The sequence below is a fragment of the Vespa crabro genome, chromosome 5 (assembly GCF_910589235.1).
Source record: "Vespa crabro chromosome 5, iyVesCrab1.2, whole genome shotgun sequence".
Lineage (NCBI taxonomy): Eukaryota > Metazoa > Arthropoda > Insecta > Hymenoptera > Vespidae > Vespa > Vespa crabro.
Window position 1 is genome coordinate 11,891,394 of NC_060959.1, and position 17,961 is coordinate 11,909,354.

Below are 17,961 nucleotides of genomic sequence, written 5' to 3' on the forward strand. Positions count from 1 at the left end.
CGTGATAGGAAGACCGAACGACAGAATGACGAAAGAGCGAGAGAAATCGAGGGAGGATAACGGAGAGACGAGGATGAGGAACAAGGAGGACCGTAAAGGAGAGTGCGTGGGAGGTTGCAAAGGGCTACAGAGAGAGAGAGAGAGAGAGAGAAGACAAATAACTCTGTGAGAGACGGATAATCCAATCTACGAAGGAGAAAAGGAGAGAGGAGGATTTTTGATTACAAAGAGGAGGTGAGCGCCTGAAGGTGCGACAAGGCGTGAGGGAGCGCGCGCTCGCGCGCGCGGGAGAGAGACGAGAAGACTGGAAAGAGACCGGAACAGTTATGGATGGTCAGTAGAGTGGGGGACAGAAAGAGAAAGACCGATCGAGATACTTGATAGGTACGAGAGGGACAGCGAAAGGAATCGAGATGACTATAGGCGAACGTTCAAGAGGAAGAGAGACGGAGTTACTCCGTGGGACCGAGAAGGAGACAGAGTGAGAGAACACGAGAGAGGGAATGAGAGCGTGTGTTTGTGTGTGTATGTGCGTGGTGAGAGAGAGAGAGAGAGAGAGAGATAGAGATCGAGCGTGCCGGGAACGACGTAAGAACGTAGGAAGGAAGGAGAGTCTCTCGTGTCGTTCGTGCTTGCATTGCTTTTCGAAGCTCGCGCGCGAAAGGTTCGTTCGTTCGTCATTACTTGTAGTGCGCTTGCCGGTGCTATCGAACACGTGAAAAGATCGCTTACGAGTATTCTCCTCTCTTCTTCTCATCTTCCTCTTATTGATCTCTCTATCCATTGATCTCTCTATCTCTCTCTGTTCCTCTCTTAGTGCATGACTTTTACGAGAAAGTGCTCCTAAGACGTTTTAGAATCTTCTTTTAATTCTGTTCTTTTACTGTCATCTCCTCATTCCGTCTTTATATTTTAAATAAATAGAAACGTGGTGAAGAGATCGTTACTATCTTCCTTTTACTTTGTTCAAATTTGTAATTTCTGTATATCTGTCTCTTTTACTCTCTCGGAAGTCATCATACGCGCTACCAACGCTGTGCTCGCGTATTTTTGGTGTGCGCGACGGATAATTCAGCGTGGCTTCTCTTTAAGGTCAAGCTGGGACCAAGAGAGAAAGGTCGCGCGCAAATAAACAGCAACGAGAGGAAAAAGCCGCAAGCGGAAGGACTCGTTGAGGGGTCACGGAGAAAGGTATCTATATCGTTCTCTCTTGGTTACGATTTCCACATGGTGGATCGTTACGAACGTGTTTTCTCGTACGATCTTGCAAATCTCCATCTCCTCTTTCCCTCTCCCACGCACACACACACGCACGCACACGCAGCACGCACTCTCTCTCTCTCTCTCTCTCTCTCTCTCTCTCTCTCTCTCCTTATCTCTTTTATCTTTTTTCTCGGTAAAAAGATTTTGATACCGTATTGTTATATCGAATCCGAAAGATTTCAAGCTTATCCCTAGTATTTATCAATGATATCGATTAGAAGGAATATTGAGTAGTGTTTTGAATTTTTCCAACGTAAATATCGTTAAAATATACAAATGAAACGATCGCGATTCAATCTTATAAAGGTTCAATGGATTTTCTTTTTTAGTGGATCGTAAACTTTGCGTTCACGATAGAATTACTATTTCCCATGGAGTCGCGTCACCGAGCATTATCGATGATATCATTGGTAAATAAACTTGACCACAGAGTTTATCGGATGACGATTATCGATTTGCGTCGATCTAGCTTCAACGGCTGCCAACTGGGTTTCGATATTAGTGCGTCGGTCTTACCAATACTCGAGAATCGTTCTATAGTAAAGTGAAAAAAGTTTTTTCTTTTATTTTATCGATATCTTATCGATTCGTTTTGGTTATCGGACAGCACGCACGATTCCTCATACTTACGCGCATTAGATTTAAGTCGTGAACTTGAAATAGCGTTCCGTTTACAATGAGGTAATACGCGGGTACGTATTATCAAGAATCTATTAGATCGTTGGAAAGGAATACAAAGGAATAATTACACAAGATTTGGAAGGTACATTCGTCTATAGGACGATGCATCCTTGGAATTTGCCCGCCCTAAATATCTTTAAAACGTTAATGCAAACGTCGAGGCAGCCTAATCGCTCGCTATACTTGGCAAAAACTTGTTATTAGTTCGAGCAAGGAGGTATCGAGCGTGATGGCAAAGTACAGACTAATTTGGCGATAATTTATAGCGAGGAAAGTTTTCAAAGCAGCAGAAATATCGCTAAATTAAAGGATCGACAATTTGTTCCTTCCCCCAACGACGCGTTAGTCGTCATTAATCGCGAATTTCTATTGCTATTATAAGAATATATTCATAGGTGTACGCGAGATCGGACGTTGTAGAAACGTTTGCGAAGGTGCGTAACGATTGCTTCTCCCACGTGAACGTCTTGCCGACTATTTTCTTGGCAACGTTTGTGCGCGACATCCGAAATAACGTTGCGCTCGATTCGCGCTTCATACCATTTGCATATATATATATATATATATATATATATATATATATATATATATATATGAATGTATGTATCAACACTCCGTCGCGTAATCAACACTTTTTCTTTTTTCTTCTTTTTTCGTTTTCGATCCAAACCCCAACTTGTCGTCCGTCATCGGATCTTTCTCGATTCTTCTCTCGGATACTCGTCCCAATTTCAAAGATCTGACTTGGTTGTTATCATCAGCTCATACCGAACCATTGACACTTCAACCTCTTATTTTCCGCTTTATGCACCGATGACTCAGAACTCGCGACTTGTCTTTCTCTGCGTCTCCCGGTCGCAGTTATTATCACTTTTCTCGATCCAAGTCTCTGCTCCAGTTTCCGTTATCTCTCGACGTCGTTCTCGTATCGACTTGGAAAGGTGGAAGGTGGAATACCTTGTACCTATATATCGGCTGATTCTCTCTGTCCCCCTCCTGTCTCTCACAAAATTATAGCTTTCGTTGCGTAGCACGTATGCACGATTTTTCGCTACTCTCTTTCTCTCTCCCTCCCTCCCTCTCTACCTCGCCCTCTCATGATCGTCGAAATAAACGACGAGGGAGTTTCGATCGAAAGGTGATATTATAATTCATCTTTTTACAATACCGTCTGCTGCGTTGCTGTATCACCGACGTGTATAATATTACATTTATTACGCGTTACTTCGATATATGTGGCGGGCCGAGTGGCGCCAACCAGCCGGCCTCCACCAACACACAGAGCCAGATATATTCGTGTCCACGTATGTACGTGCTTGTACATTCGTGTGGTGTGTGCACGTAAAGCCGTACCTTCGCATATTTCGCCCGTCGTATGTACCTTTCCTCTCTCTCTCTCTCTCTCTCTCTCTCTCTCTCTCTCTCTCTCTCTCTCTGTCTCTCTCTGTGTCTACGAAAGTTTATTTCCTTTCGAGGAATACTACTCGAGTATGTACCTGGAGAAGACGGACAACGTCCTCTAATCCGGCTGAGATTAGAGCCGCGAATCGACAAGTTACAACGGTTCATTGTTGAGATACAGCATTGGTTGCAGCAGCATTCAAACGATAAGTATGTTCTATGATATTCGTCTACCCGATGATTATTTTCTTCCAAGAAACACGTTCAAAAGATCTTATTCAATGACTGTCATACCTCTTTGGAACGTGACGCCTACATTGTAAGCGTAATTTGAGATCGAGAAAATAATTTTGTTCACTGGAGAAATTCAAAACTTGGCACGTCGAACGACCTCTCCTTACACAATTCTTACAAGCGTTGAAAATTCTCCAAAGAAATTTATTACGCTTCGCGAGCGTGTTCCTCGATAATCAAGAATCGAACCTGCCAATCATTTCCCGTTTACGATATAAATCATCCATCATATTGTCCAAAATAATGAATTTACGCCTCGTTAGATCTCATGTAAAAATAACGAAGCGATAAGTTAAAAGAATGATTAATCTCGAAGATCGAATCTATTTCTTAATATCATCCGTGCTAACGTTTCTTACCGAAAAGAAAATTATTTTATCCCAAACGATAGAATCAAAGGCGATAGTTTTAAATGAAACATGTAGGCGGTGTGAGGAGGTCAGAGGAGCTGAAAGGACTGTATGCTTTAAATCACAAAGCACACACCGATTGCGGTTTCTTTTGACATTCACGATATTCGTGCCGAGCGTGCTAATTCACGTTTAATGTACCACCGCATAGATCTTTTCCTATTTTCTCTATTCAACGGCGTATCGTCTTTGATCGATATTTCGAAAGACGAGAGAGAGAGAGAGAGAGAGAGAGAGAGAGAGAGAGAAGAAAGGCACAGGCGCAACAACAACAGGCAAGAGTCTAGGATTTGAAAGAATCCCGTAAAGTGACAGATGCAAATTAGCTGCAACCGCAAGAACATCTTCTTGCACATTTGACGCGTCTGCGGTCGAGAGTTATGGAATGCTGTACAAAGTTAGCACACTGTACTTAATTAGTAGCATTTGAATATGACATAGGTGTACTTGGAGTTATTTTACTTCTTCTTATTCCTGAACACCCCCATCCATCTGACAGTCGTGTCGATATAGGCAGTTAAGGATTTTATTTAGAATTCGATAACGGTATGCTTCTGAAATAAATCTCGCAGGAAGGAGCATATCGCGAGGACGCCAATTACGGGCTAATAAATGAACCGCTAAACCATATCGTTACGATAATATTTGCATAATTACTAGAAATTTCAATAAATTCTTGTTCTCGCGTTACTTAACGCTACGAATCGATGATAAGAGGCGCGAAAGAAAAAGGAAATTAAAGGACATACCGCAGGTAGATTTGACTCAGGCGAATGACGACATGTTACTCTTGGCTGCATATTAAATATCATGAATTTCTTCAAAAACAATGAATCACGCTCTTATTGTAAAGTAACAAATCGACCATTTTCTTTCTCGCTCCGATGAGATTTTTGTAAGAGAAAAACGTGACGTATAGGCGTAATACCTATGCAAGGCACGGACTTGTTATACGCTCGGCCTTGCCTAAAAGTTATACGCTAGCTTACGAAATAGCACGTGGCTGCGTCAGTGGCGGGGTGTGGTCTTTGCGGTTTTGCCCGTTACATCATCACGAATATACGGACCGACCGACTAGTAGTAGTCCTCTAGTCATGCATTTGCACGGTGGTTGACATTCGTATTATCGTCCATGCTCGTCCGATTTCGCGAAAATCAACGCCAGTAGAATACAAACGCGCCCTTTCCATTCGCCTTTCCAACATAATCTTCTCCTTTAATATTTATTCTTCTCAAGGGAATAGTCATTTTCTATTATGTATATAACAAAAGTACGTTATCGAATCTATACGATATTGAAAAATTCTTATCTAGTTGCGTTAGTTCGAGGTAATCGCGCGTTAACGGGAAAGTTCGTTCGTCGTAATGACGACGATAAAGATGATGATGATGATGATGATGATGATGATGATGATGATGATGATGATGATAGAAGCAACAACGATTCCTACTAAAATCATCACCGATCGTATTATCCAATCCACTGGAAATCGAATCGCCAAAGAATTCCTGGCAAAATTTCGAATGGGAGGGACATTCGCGATAACACAACTACATACGTGGAACGATTCTCGGTGATCTTTTTATACATCGCACGCGTGTTCTTTAAAACGACGTCTGCCGCGTTCTTTCGCGGGCTAACTATGTATGTATTACGTGGCTCTACTACGCATGATGACTCACCAGGCAACAATCTCATTCACCGCGAAACGAGAATCGTGATAAGCGCGTGAAAATACTTTCGCAAGAATACGCTTTGTGAAAAAGAAAAAAGAGAAAAAGAACGTTCCAATGAATTCCTCTGTCTCCTCTTTGCAATCGCTTCGTTAAACGTTAACGCGTCCACGAAATATAGTACCTATAGTTGCTTACCACGACGGCTAATCGTACGTGAGTTGCCAGATAGTAAGTATGAGAGGAGAGATAAATCGCAGCCGATAATAAAATATTGATTCAAGTAAAGTCTCTCGATCAACGGCTACAATCTGTATAAGTCGAGCGTCGCGATCGCGAACTGAATTTGCATTACGCGCAAAAGTGATCTCATCTTTTATTTTTACGAGGCATAGATGAATCGCCGACGACGAGGCATCCTTGACTGACACGTTTCTCGCTTTTGATATAAAGCGCATTTTCGAATGATTTTTATCCAGGAGATGAAATACGAGGCGCGTCTCGTATAGTTGTCTCGGGAGAGATGATCTATGTAGAATTCGGCCGTGAATCGTTGCGTACGTGAAATTCGAGCGTTCGCCAGTCCATCGTCGCAGCCCGAAACTTTCTTTCCATTCGATATATTTAGACGCAAAACAGAGTCGACGTGAACTAATACTAAGAAATCACGCGTGCTATTTCGATGGTGTACCTTTTATTCTTATTTCGACGATCCGTGTGAAAATGTCTAGAGCGAGATCTATTTCCGTGTCGCTCCACAACGCACGCTATTTATTTATATCTCCTTCTTGGGCTTAAGGCACGTAAGCGTCGAACTATTGTATTTTGTCATCTTATTTAACATCAAGTAGTGTCTTATTTAATAAACCAATTAGCGAGACCAATTCCGATAAGAATTCCAAATAAATGGTAAAGCGCGATAACTTTTTACTCGGCAACGCAATCCTTCTTGGGATCGACGATGATTTTCTTCGAGGAGCGCGACTTTGATTTTTTTGCGCTCGAAGGAGATCACTTTTTTTACGCGCACCTCTATGATACGTCGGATATTATAGCAAGGGGAAAGTAGCCTTCCTTTTTTAAATCCATCCATTTCAAAATAATCGCCGTAAAGAAGTGAATCGTTCGTTTAAAAGGTAAAATGCCGTGTGTTTACACAACTGATCGTCAGCGTGGAATTCGAATGAAAATTCATTCGACAAACAGACTACTAGAAGGCTCTTTAGAGAGACGACGACGTCTGAAATAACGCGCCACGCGGATATGCAAAGGTGTCAACTTTTTATGCAACTTTTAAACCTCGTCCGTACGGATTGTAAACGTAATCCTCCTCCATCTTCTTCCGTATTCGCGATTATATTTCGTGAATGGCACTCTTGTAACTACGACTTTCCGTCGTCGCTCAAACTTGTCGGCGATTCCGATCGAGATAGCGCCGTGCTTGCGCGACCTAAATTCGCGCATTTTACAAGTGGCAAGATTAGAAAATGAAGCGCTGCTAAATCGTGCGAGATCGCATTCGGTCGCGTCTGCATTTTCAATCTGCTTTCGTTCCTTCGTATCTCCCTATGTACGATCAATGTAATTCACAGAAAAATAAGGTACAAGTCGAATGACAATGTTTTTCATCGACGCGCAGTATCTACTTAGAAAATATCCAAAGGATCGAGCGGGCAACGTGAGTCATCGACGATTTTGATAGATCGATCGAGCTGACTCGAGCGGCGCGCGTTGTCTGTCTTACGTTTCGATACAAGTCTCGTGCTCGTTTCAATATAATTTTTATGATTAATCGAGGAGAAGAAGAGCAGGGAGAAAGTGCAACATGTGCAATGGGCAACGTGCAACGATTTCTCCTACTACTTCTCATTGGCCCGTAGAAGAACAAGTAAAAGGAGGCGGAATAGAAAGAGAAAAAGAGATGAAGGAAGGAAGGAAGGCACGCGCGCGCGTCCGTCTTATACGGCGCTCGACGATTTTCTACGATCGCCTCTGCAAATGGCATATGAGCTCAGAGATTCCGACGAGTTCTCGCTGCTTGCGTGCCTGCCTGCCTGCCTGCCTGCCTGCCTGCCTGCCTGCCTCTGCGTTACACGCATGTACGAATGCTGCTGCGGAATATAATAGTGGTAATACGATGGAACTGGGGCAGTCTTGCTTTGAAGCGCGTCTTAGAAGCTTCCCACCTGCGCTCGCGTCATTTTTCACGATTTTCATTTCTTTCGGGACAAAATTGTGCAATAGAGAAGAAATTTTGCCGCTGACATTTCATTAAAGGTTAGTTCTCCTTCGATCGAGTTTGGTTCGTGTGCTCGAGTAGATCATTCAAATTTGTCTCTTATTTGCATATTATTTGTATACTTTCGTAAACTGTAACAGGAATGGATTTTTTTTATCGAACAAGAGAACCTTCTTAACCAACGTCGTTTGCGCTCATTCGAAGAACATCCGAGTACCTACGTGTGCGTATGTACGAGATACGTTGCAAAACGCGTTTGTCGTTAGTGATAATAATTTTATCTTAGATGATAATAATTTTCACCTTGCCAACGGTTAACACGGTTGTACATCTTGTCCATCTTGTAGCGACTCGTCAAACAATATTGAAGTTTAGTCGTACTAATGACAAGAATGAGAAAAGAGAGAGAAAAAAAAGAAAAAGAAAAAAAACAAGAAAAGGGACAAATATCAAGTATCCACGAATAAGCCCAACGAAAAGATCGTAAGTTTACGTCGGAAACCAAAGTGTGCCTAACGGCGCGGTGTCGAAGGACGCTTTGAAAACGTGTGAAAGGGACATTAACTATCGGTGACGTTCGTGGCTTCGTCACAACAGATTCTCTTCTCGTCGTAATGGACTATTAAGGGAATTATGTATGAAATTATGCATTGAAGATCAGAAGCCTTACGAACGACAATAGGTGTCCCGCGTCTTTGCGAAAAGGAAAGAGAAAAAGGAGAAAAATAACAAGGCAGAGAGGAATTAATTTTCCATAATAATGCGATCTAAATAATCTCCAATGATCTCTTTAACGTATGTAATTGACATAAAAATGGCAAACTACTTGCGAAAGACTCTTCAAACGAGATTAAATATTAAAGGGGACACTGGGGTAAAAGGTTTCGCGTATCATCCGTTATATCCCTCGTTCGACGACACTTTCGAGCGCTTTCAATTTACGAGCGATGTACGATGTAAATTTTTTCTTCGACTCCATTAATGAATAATACGTATGGTCCTTTACCGACACGCGTATTGCAGTTCGATCAATCGTATACTAAATTCATGGCTATCAATCGAGCGTGTAATTAACACCTGTCTTGCCCGGGCATCTGCCGTCTTCGCTACGAGCAAAATTCGAAATTCTCGGTACCTACGTATATAAATGGCATTTATAAATAAGACGGCAATCATTTTAATCGAATATGTTTTTCAGATCGAAGCAAATGATAGTCGCTTCGAGCTCGCTACAATATCATTTCGCTCATCTTATTTATTATTTATTTCATCGTCCTATCCATCGTCTATCCTATCCCGATAGTCGCCGATATTTTTTAAACAAATGTACACTTTTCACTGTCGACGAAAGCTCCTATTATCGATTTCTGATAGGTAATAAGCCCGGGAAATAATAAATATTCCAATATTGTTGCATGCGTATCGTAAATAACGATTACGATTGCAATAAATAAAGAAAATTACGGTACGAAATCGAACGATTTATTAAATGTAACATACGATTACTACAGGAGTCACTCCTACGTTCATTATTCTCTCGTTGATTGAAATTATTTCCGACGAACGCCGCCGAGTACGACTACGATCGTAGTCGATTAATAAGAAATCTCATAATGGAGATTTATTTAAAGAAAAAATAACGACGCGCGTAACGTCGCCGAAGTTAGTTCGCCATTAATTCCCTTCACGACGATTTACCATAGATTTCTATTACGTAATACGGCTGCATGACACTGATTCGTCTTATATCGTGACGTCATAGTGTCAATTTCGCAACGATCTCTATGCGGCTCGTCGTCGTCTCCTCTAACGTTTTCCACCTTGTTGCGGTTTCTGACCTTTCTTCTTAGCTCGATTGGATAAAGTTTGCCGCTTCACGGAAGCAAAGATTAACAAAGAAAGAGTATTGACTTAACAAACAATCGTTTTCCGAGTATCGATAAGCCTTTGAATCTCTCTCTCTCTCTCTCTCTGTATATCGCAAAGATGTGTTAGACGATCAACAAGATATAAACCGACAAGATATAATTCGCTCTAAGGATCGTATAGGCCGCATGCATATACTTTTGCGCATGCGTGTATATGTACGATGAATATTCCTCGAAAGTTTTCTTGGCACGGTCGCGAATTGCAAACGGTTTGAGAGTCTCTGCGCGTTATTTAGTCTGCGGGATGATAATTACTAGCCTCATAACTGCTACGCCCATTGGGCTGTCTCTTCCTGCGCGATGCAATTACGATTATGCTTTGTGAATCTTTCTTATTATCGTGCACTTTGAAAGATTTACTTTCGCTTTACGTAGCTTGGCGAGATACTTTTGCGTAACTTTTTACTTTTAATGATCGTTTGTCGATTTTTATCTCGACATTTGATCATACGTGTTTATGACGCTTCAATTAGAAACTCATCGCGTCCATTTATTTAAATAAGTCTTGGAAAATTTCGCGATAAGCGCTAGAATAGGCTTATCGAGTGAAAAATTTGCTAAAAGTTCCTCGTGACGTCGGCGATCTCGCGACGAAAAGAAATAGAAGAAATAGAAGAAATAGAGAAAGGAAAGTTTAATGTCAGGCCACGTTTGGCGTTCGACGAATAGAGGCGATTTGCTTAGAAGACGTTAAAGGGAAAGACGATTTCGTGAGATACGAGCGGAGTAACAGTCGGCGCAATGCCAAAAGGAAGGATCGATGGTGTTCCTATGGTTGCAAGGCGTGCATAAATCTTTCGAACGTTCGAGACAAGGGCAACGATAAATACGACGCGATTGGTCCTTCGTGTTCTCTCATTCTCCTCGTTTTCTTTTCTCCTATCTTACGGAGTCTCTACACGGTCTCTGTAGACTCTGTAAAAGAAAAAGAAAAAAAAAAGAAAAAGGGAGAAGACATGTTAATTGAAATAGGACGGAGCTAATTTGCTCGGGGATGAATATAGTGATCAACGAATCGCATCCCAGTTGAGTCCAACCTACAATTTCGGAAGCATACCCATCGAATCTGACAAACGAAACCACACACGACCAACCGAACGTGAGTTTGAATATAAAATTTAATTTCGATCGTCGACAGAACTTATCGTAATAGTTCTTAGGAATTAAAGTCATTCCGTCGAGTCGTAAAGCATAATCGATCAGAATTCGCCACAGGGCGTTTCCTCGACGTTTCCCCGAACGAACACGATTCGATAACTTCGCTGAGAAATTTTCATGTTTCCCGTACAACCGTAAATTGCGTCGACATAATGCTGACGAATAATATTAAAATCGGTCTGACGTTGCTGAAAATATTCTTCGTTGAAAGAAAGAAAGTATGAACGATTATGATAAGACGAGTTATCAAAAGCATAGGCAAGCTTTTTCGAACAAGATCCATAACGTTACAATGGCTTTGGCAACGATTTTCGATCATAAAGGATCCATCAGATTCGATGGACTCTCGCGAGCCATAAGTCTCTACAAGGAGTAGGAAAGCAAATCGTGCGACAGCGACATCTTCGGGCTTGGCCACGTAAGAACGGAGTGACATGCTTGCTTCGGTCAGCTTGCGAAACTGACGGACGGAGAAGATGGATTATGAAAATTCGTTATACCTTAGCGATTCCATTCTAAAACGGCTTTGTACGCGATTTTTTAGCTCCTTTTTAGAAAGATGTCTGTCTCATCGTCCGTCCTATTCCGCGCGCGCTCGCTCGCTTTATCTCTACATCAGACAATAGAGAGGGATTACCTCATCATTTTACGAAATTAGATTAAAGTTGATATCGCGCGCGTTATATCGAATAAAAGAAATAAATTCTACTTTGTTACTCGCAAAGGATGGATGAATCGATTGTGATACTTTCATATTAATGAAATAAACACACGGATACTTTTTATCTGGACTCATCGGTTTACAAAAACTATATCTTAAACGATATTCGTTGCGTTTTAAAAAGTTGTAACGTTATACGAGAAAAATCCGCTCGATTGGCAGATCGCAACGCGATACTCTTACCCAAGATCCATCGATTTACGGTTTAGATATAGGCGATAGAAAAAAATAACCCGAAAGATTAATGCTTTCAAATGCTTCTTGAGATCGAACATAACAATTATCGCATATTCGATCGAAAGAAAATTATAGATCATTGCTAATCGATCGAAAATAACTTGATCGAGTCTGTGATTGATGATTCGCAAACAAAAGTCGCGGGCTTAATATCGAACACTCGATCGTCTCCGGAGTGTAAAATCTAGACGTTTAGAGAAGATATGCATGATCATATTCCAAGCAGCCTCGCTCACGTTTGCAGTAAGATTATCATAAATTTACCGTGAAACGCGAGAATACACGGAGCGTATTTATGCCTAACAACCTTCTTCTCCTCTCGCTCTTCTCTCCTTTTCATCGGTCTCTCCTTGTCTCTCGGTATAATCCCATTCTGAGTTTAAGGTTAATTGGTACAGCCTTGCGTGGTTATTTAAATCTACTTGATCGCAAATCTCCAGTCACGGACAGGAATTATCGGTCATAAATTACTTTGCCCAATCTACTTGATCGGAACTCCGTACTTACTCGAAACTATCGTTCTCTCTCTCTCTCTCTCTCTATTTATCTCAGCCTTCTTAAAAAATATGTATACGCGAAAAGAAGAAGAAAGACGACACGGTCTGATAGGAGGGAGATGATTGACGTACGCGAAAAGAATTTATGGTAGGTTTGACACACGCCCACGCACGCCAGAATATGTCGAAGATGATGACGATGACGATGCCGTCGAAAATATTCGCACTTTATATTCGTCTTTCGAGACGCACTTGGTGCATCATCATGCTAGTCGAAATGATCGATGGATGGCTGATGTCATAGACGTCGTCTCACGGGAATTGCCTTCCTTTTTTCATTTTATATTTCCAACAACAACAATAATAATAATAATAATAATAATAATAATTATAACAGATAGTCGGCATTGTCGGGTTGTATCCTTTATCGCTTATCAAGGTGTTCCCATCTCTTTATCGAAGAGCGACGCGATTCGTCGCACGTTTCATGGATTTATTTCGTTTAAAACCGACTCGCTATAGCATATCCCTTACCTTGACATCATAATCGAATGCATAATTTCACGCTTTTAAACTAAGCTTAGAGTCTTACGGCCTGCGAAACGTGCTGCGTGGTTACACCTTTGAAACTACAATTACGCGTAAATCCTTGCAATTTCAAAAGTTTCATTCTCGAAAGAAATATGTCGATTCGATCTAATGGTTGCATTCAATTCAGTTCTCTACGTGCAATTGATTCGACGACGAGTTTACGATGACGTCTGATTCATGGACGCAATATTACCAACTTTTATTCGAAATGGAAATTCCTATTTTTGTTAACGCACGCTCTCTCTCTCTCTCTCTCTCTTTCATTCAACTTAGAAGATTGAACGTTGAATGGAAGAGAAGACCTTCACACGGCAGAAGTAATAATATTCTTCTGATATCTATAGAGTGAAACCATAATTAGGTATTGAATAAATAGCTAAGGGAAAATGACGAAATTCCACGTTGGTAGTCTATGGTGGGTGCTCGAAGGTCGGTTCGATAAATTCTCAAAGTAGGGAAGAGGAAGAAGAGAGAGGTAGAGAAGAGTGCGATGTCTCGGACGAGTCCGTAAAAGTTTATTGGTTCTGTCGTTGCGAGAGAAGCTCGACGACGAGAGGGAATAAATTTGGTATAAACGCATGTTAAACGATGATTGCTGGGTGCGCAAAACGGGTCAGCGTGTCCGTATACAGATACAGAGTAAGCGAGAGAGAGAGAGACGAGGCGAGACATGTTCCCGCATACGGAAGAAGCACTTATATGTCTGGCTGGCGTCTCTCTCGCTCGCACTCTCTCTCTCTCTCTCTCTCTCTTGCTTGCTCGAGACGTCACGGTGGTTAGCAAGCTTTGAACAGTAATATATCCAAGAGAGCTGATCTCGGTACCTTAATAATACATGCAGTTCCATTTAATGCACGCGGAGCATTGTTTAAGATTTACGTCGATGCATAGCAGATGCGGGTGCAACGGTAATTTCAATTTATTCCAACGAGTTCCAATGAAAGTACTTTCGCGTTACGTCGGACCATCTAAACTTTCAAGGATCGTTCGTTGTTCCGACTGTATGTAGCCTATCTATTCAACAACTTACGTTGGTAGTTCGTTATCGTAAATTTAAATAGACATTATTTCACGGAATATATCACGGTGAGATCGTTGAATATATTTGATGACGTAGCGGTGGATGGAATGAATAATTCATCGTCAGCTTGACTATTTATTTGATAGGAAATAAAAATTTATTCGGGAGGAAAAGAGAGACATTTTCCGAGCCTTTATGCGTTTCGCTGGATTCTTCCGAGGAAGTGTCCCAAGGGAGTTTATTTTCGTTCGTCGACTATAGCTATAAGAGAGAAATAAGTAGATGCATCATCGATAGGATCTTTCGGCCAGCTCTGAGAATTTCTAGACCGTGTTCGACTTTGGTTACCGTTTTACAGCTATGTTTAGATCGCGGTACAGCTGCCGTCGATAAACTAGGTCGGATTAACGCAGCTTCCGTAATATTAATAAATACCGAACAGGACGAAATTCTGGCTTGTCAATTCCGATCACGTCTTTAATTATTTCCCGTCAACGCTAAAAACTTAAGAAAAAGAAATAATACTAGAAGAATACGGTCGGACCGTATATCGATAGAAAGTCCAAGTTCCAATTTAGTCTCGAGGTAACAACTTTGGGATGACGAGGATTCGAATTGGTGAGGAAAAAAGAAAAAAATTTATCACCGTTATCCCGGACGTTCGTATTCAAAAGCAACCGAAATAATGGATAGACATAAAATATACAAATTCGAGTTTACCGAGAACCCGTGAAACTTTACGAGCTACTGTGAATTTTCCTTCTTTCACGAGAGGTAGAGAGAGAGAGAGAGAGAGAGAAAGATTTTATTTGTATTGTGTGTTTGCCTTGCAGATGTGGCGAACGTCCTACTGTACATACCTCCTGTTAGGTTTATTATACCTAACAACGTTGCAAAGTGCAACGGCGTGTAGCTGCCAGAAAGTACATCCTCAAACACAGTTTTGCAGAGCAGACTTCGGTAATAAAATTATTTCATCTTTGATATATTAAAAATTAATATACTACGAAGGTATAAGCGCATCGCTTACGCATATAATATTTTTAACTTTTATTTTCTCTTCCTATGCAGTTGCAGTCGTAAGGATAAAATTGATCGTTCACGTTAACGAAGAGAGGCTGGAATACAAAGTGAAGATCAACAGAGTTTTCAAGGTTCGTAAGAAGCGTGGAATATGAAATCATGTCTCGATTAACATCATTCTATTTTGGTTCATTCGTCGTGGAGAAGATATATTATTATTATTATATACCCATACCTATATAATATTAATATTAAAATTTTCTAACGGTAACGTAAAAACGAATAAAATTTTTATCTAATAACGTCTATAATAGATGGTCATTTAGTCAAAACTTTTACAATGTTTTCTTTTCTTCTTATCTTTTATTTAGTCAACTCCAAAGGCAGAAGTTGCCTTGAGGGAGAATACCCTTTGGACGCTCGGCTACGATTCACTTTGCGGTGTAACGCATTTACTTGTGGGCAAAACTTACGTCGTCAGCGGAACAGTGAGCGAAGGGAAAGCAAGAATATCAATTTGCGATCTCGCGATTCTCTGGTCCGAAGTACCCGTCGGACAACGAAAAGGATTCAGGCTGCTTTATCATCGTGGATGCGTTTGCGAAGTAAATACAACCTTTTCTCGAGATAAGCTGACTCTAACATTCCTATCTGTATCTATATCATAGGAAAGAATACCTTTGACAAGAATAGCTTGAACTTTGAAACGCGAAGCGAGAGGACGAGAGGGAAGGAGGGAGGGAGAATCGGTTTTGAACGGACTAACTCACGGGCTCCTATACTTCCTATATCGTCAAACGTATACTTTGTCCTTCTTCAATTTCAACTCTTTCTCGATAATCACTTGGAATTCTGAACTTCGATAGAAAAATAGGGTCTATTAATGTTTATCGAAAGAAAATTGCTTTATCCTTTCACAATTAACGGCCGTGTAAATATTAACGACGATGACGTCAATAGCTCCTAAATATCGCTAATACTGTATACCTTTCAACCTATAATAATTTCAACTTGTCGATTATCTTTGGATTGTTTCTGGATTATCGGGACGACAATTGTTCTTTTTCTTTTTATTTTTGTAAATCGATTAAAAACATTTCACTATTTTCTCACGCTATTTATCATATTATTTATAGACGACCTTCACGCCATGGTGGCGCAAAGGTGCGGTTCTGGAATCAACCGGTGGAAAGCATTGTCTGTGGGAAAGCTCTCCTGGTCCACAGGATTGTCAAGAAAAATATGGAGTCTGCAAGAAAGGTCCCAATGGTTGCACCTGGACACCGTCGGTTCCGTACAAGAATTGCATCAAGGAGTATCAACGAAAACGCGAGCAGGAAAGATTAAAGGAACCTTAACGAAATTCTTTCCTTCCTCACCCTTCCCTTCCCTCCCCAGCCACGCCTCGTCCCGTCCCGTCCCTCTCCAACCCTCCTCTTTTCATTTTGTTTCGCGAGAGGAAAACAAGAACGAATAGACAAATCTTGAAAATCAAAATTGGACAAATCTTAATACCTGATTCAATATCGAGATTGCTCTTGGAAGTAATCGAAATTGAAAATTGAATGGATATTTGCGAATCGATAAACGAGTGTAACGAGGAAAAATAGTCCTATTAATGTAACTTCCTATATAAAGTTGCTTATTAGAGAGAACGAGCATGCTCATACGATATTTGTATGAGTATGATTAGTAAATAAGTGATATATGTATGACAACGTATACGTTTTTTACTCGTTTTTTATTGTTTCTTTCTTCGTTTTTTTACCACGATAAGAAGATCTTTCGATATACAAGAACAAAATTCTAATAAACGTTCGAGGTAGAAAAGCGATCGCGATCGCTTCAAAAACGATTGAAAATTATCAATCGTTCGTTGCACTCGATGTCCGGCATACGTTCTATCGTTCATTAAGTTATCAATAATTCGATTGTTCGGTTCGATTAATTGCGAAGAGTTTGTATCCAACCGTGCGAGCGGTTGGGGGTGATCGATCGATTACGTACGTTCGCTCGAACCTGAGCGGTGATTCATTTTTCGAATGGAACGAGTGTAAAAAAGGAAAATTGTAAAGGAATTTCTCTTGCGATAATTACTCTTGCGCATAGATTGTATATAATTTCTCTTTCTTTTCTCTGTCTTAGCATGTAATGTATATTGTAAATCTATAAGTTATTTTCTTGCTCGTACTACGCGTAGATTTTAGTCGAACTCTTTTTTTAATCCGCATTTCATTCGATATATATCTTCTTTTATAATAATCTGCCTTTCCATTGTTATTTATTAAATTTATCCGCTCACGTTTTGTTTTCTATTGAAAAAAATATCGAAATTTTGGTCATTTTGCTTTTCCCTTGAAAAGTAAAACGACCCTTTTGTGAGAAAAATTACCCACCGTTTTGACATGCTGGTCTTGACATACATATATACATGTATAGGATTTTTAAAAAGATAAAAAAGTAAAATAGAAAGAGTAGATCTTTAGGAGTCTCCTTTGGACTCTGCCTCGCGTTTCGTTGATAGTGGCGAGAACCCCGTTTACGTGGGTTTGAAATTTAGTACAAAATATTAAAACGTATATAGCGTATGTATATTATTAATATACTTTGCATTTCGTAAAGCGATTTTGTAACTACAGTTTACGTTTGTAAGTATTAAATCGTTTCGATCGATGAATCGAAGAACTGTAACGAGATATGTAGTATATAAATGTATACAGATACATATAATACGCATTATACATTAACCATGCGATCAACGGAAAATATGAAAAATAAATTTTTTTATCCGATAGATAGAAAGACGTTCAGAGAATTAACGAA

The 17,961-nt window shown here is 40.5% G+C and overlaps 2 protein-coding genes across 6 annotated transcripts in view; one reads left to right on the top strand and one right to left on the bottom strand.

The window, feature by feature from the left end:
- The window catches only part of LOC124424349 (synapsin), a gene marked incomplete at its 5' end in the record, with an annotated part of 30,767 nt that overhangs the window by 8,993 nt on the left and 3,813 nt on the right, over nt 1-17,961 (bottom strand). The gene's annotated exons all lie outside the window — the stretch shown is intronic.
- Nucleotides 646-17,932, top strand: LOC124424275 (metalloproteinase inhibitor 1). Of its 5 annotated transcripts, XM_046963090.1 has the most exons (6): nt 646-664; nt 1,093-1,191; nt 14,949-15,075; nt 15,187-15,269; nt 15,510-15,743; nt 16,275-17,932. In XM_046963090.1, exons 3-6 carry the CDS (start codon nt 14,949-14,951, stop codon nt 16,494-16,496), a joined length of 666 nt encoding a protein of 221 aa, XP_046819046.1. In that variant the 5' UTR covers nt 646-664; nt 1,093-1,191; the 3' UTR covers nt 16,497-17,932. The 5 variants fall into 5 exon arrangements, with proteins under 5 accessions (XP_046819046.1, XP_046819048.1, XP_046819044.1 ...); XM_046963092.1 differs by lacking the exons at nt 646-664; nt 1,093-1,191 and adding an exon at nt 3,420-3,555; XM_046963088.1 differs by lacking the exons at nt 646-664; nt 1,093-1,191 and adding an exon at nt 7,814-7,852.

Bases quoted from the DNA above. Each gene is read 5' to 3' on its own strand.
- LOC124424275 (XM_046963088.1), top strand. From the start codon at position 7,829: ATGCTGCTGCGGAATATAATAGTG. The intron at 15,270-15,509 runs GTTCGTAAGAAG...TCTTTTATTTAG, and splicing joins AGATCAACAGAGTTTTCAAG to TCAACTCCAAAGGCAGAAGT. The intron at 15,744-16,274 runs GTAAATACAACC...TATTATTTATAG, and splicing joins ATCGTGGATGCGTTTGCGAA to ACGACCTTCACGCCATGGTG.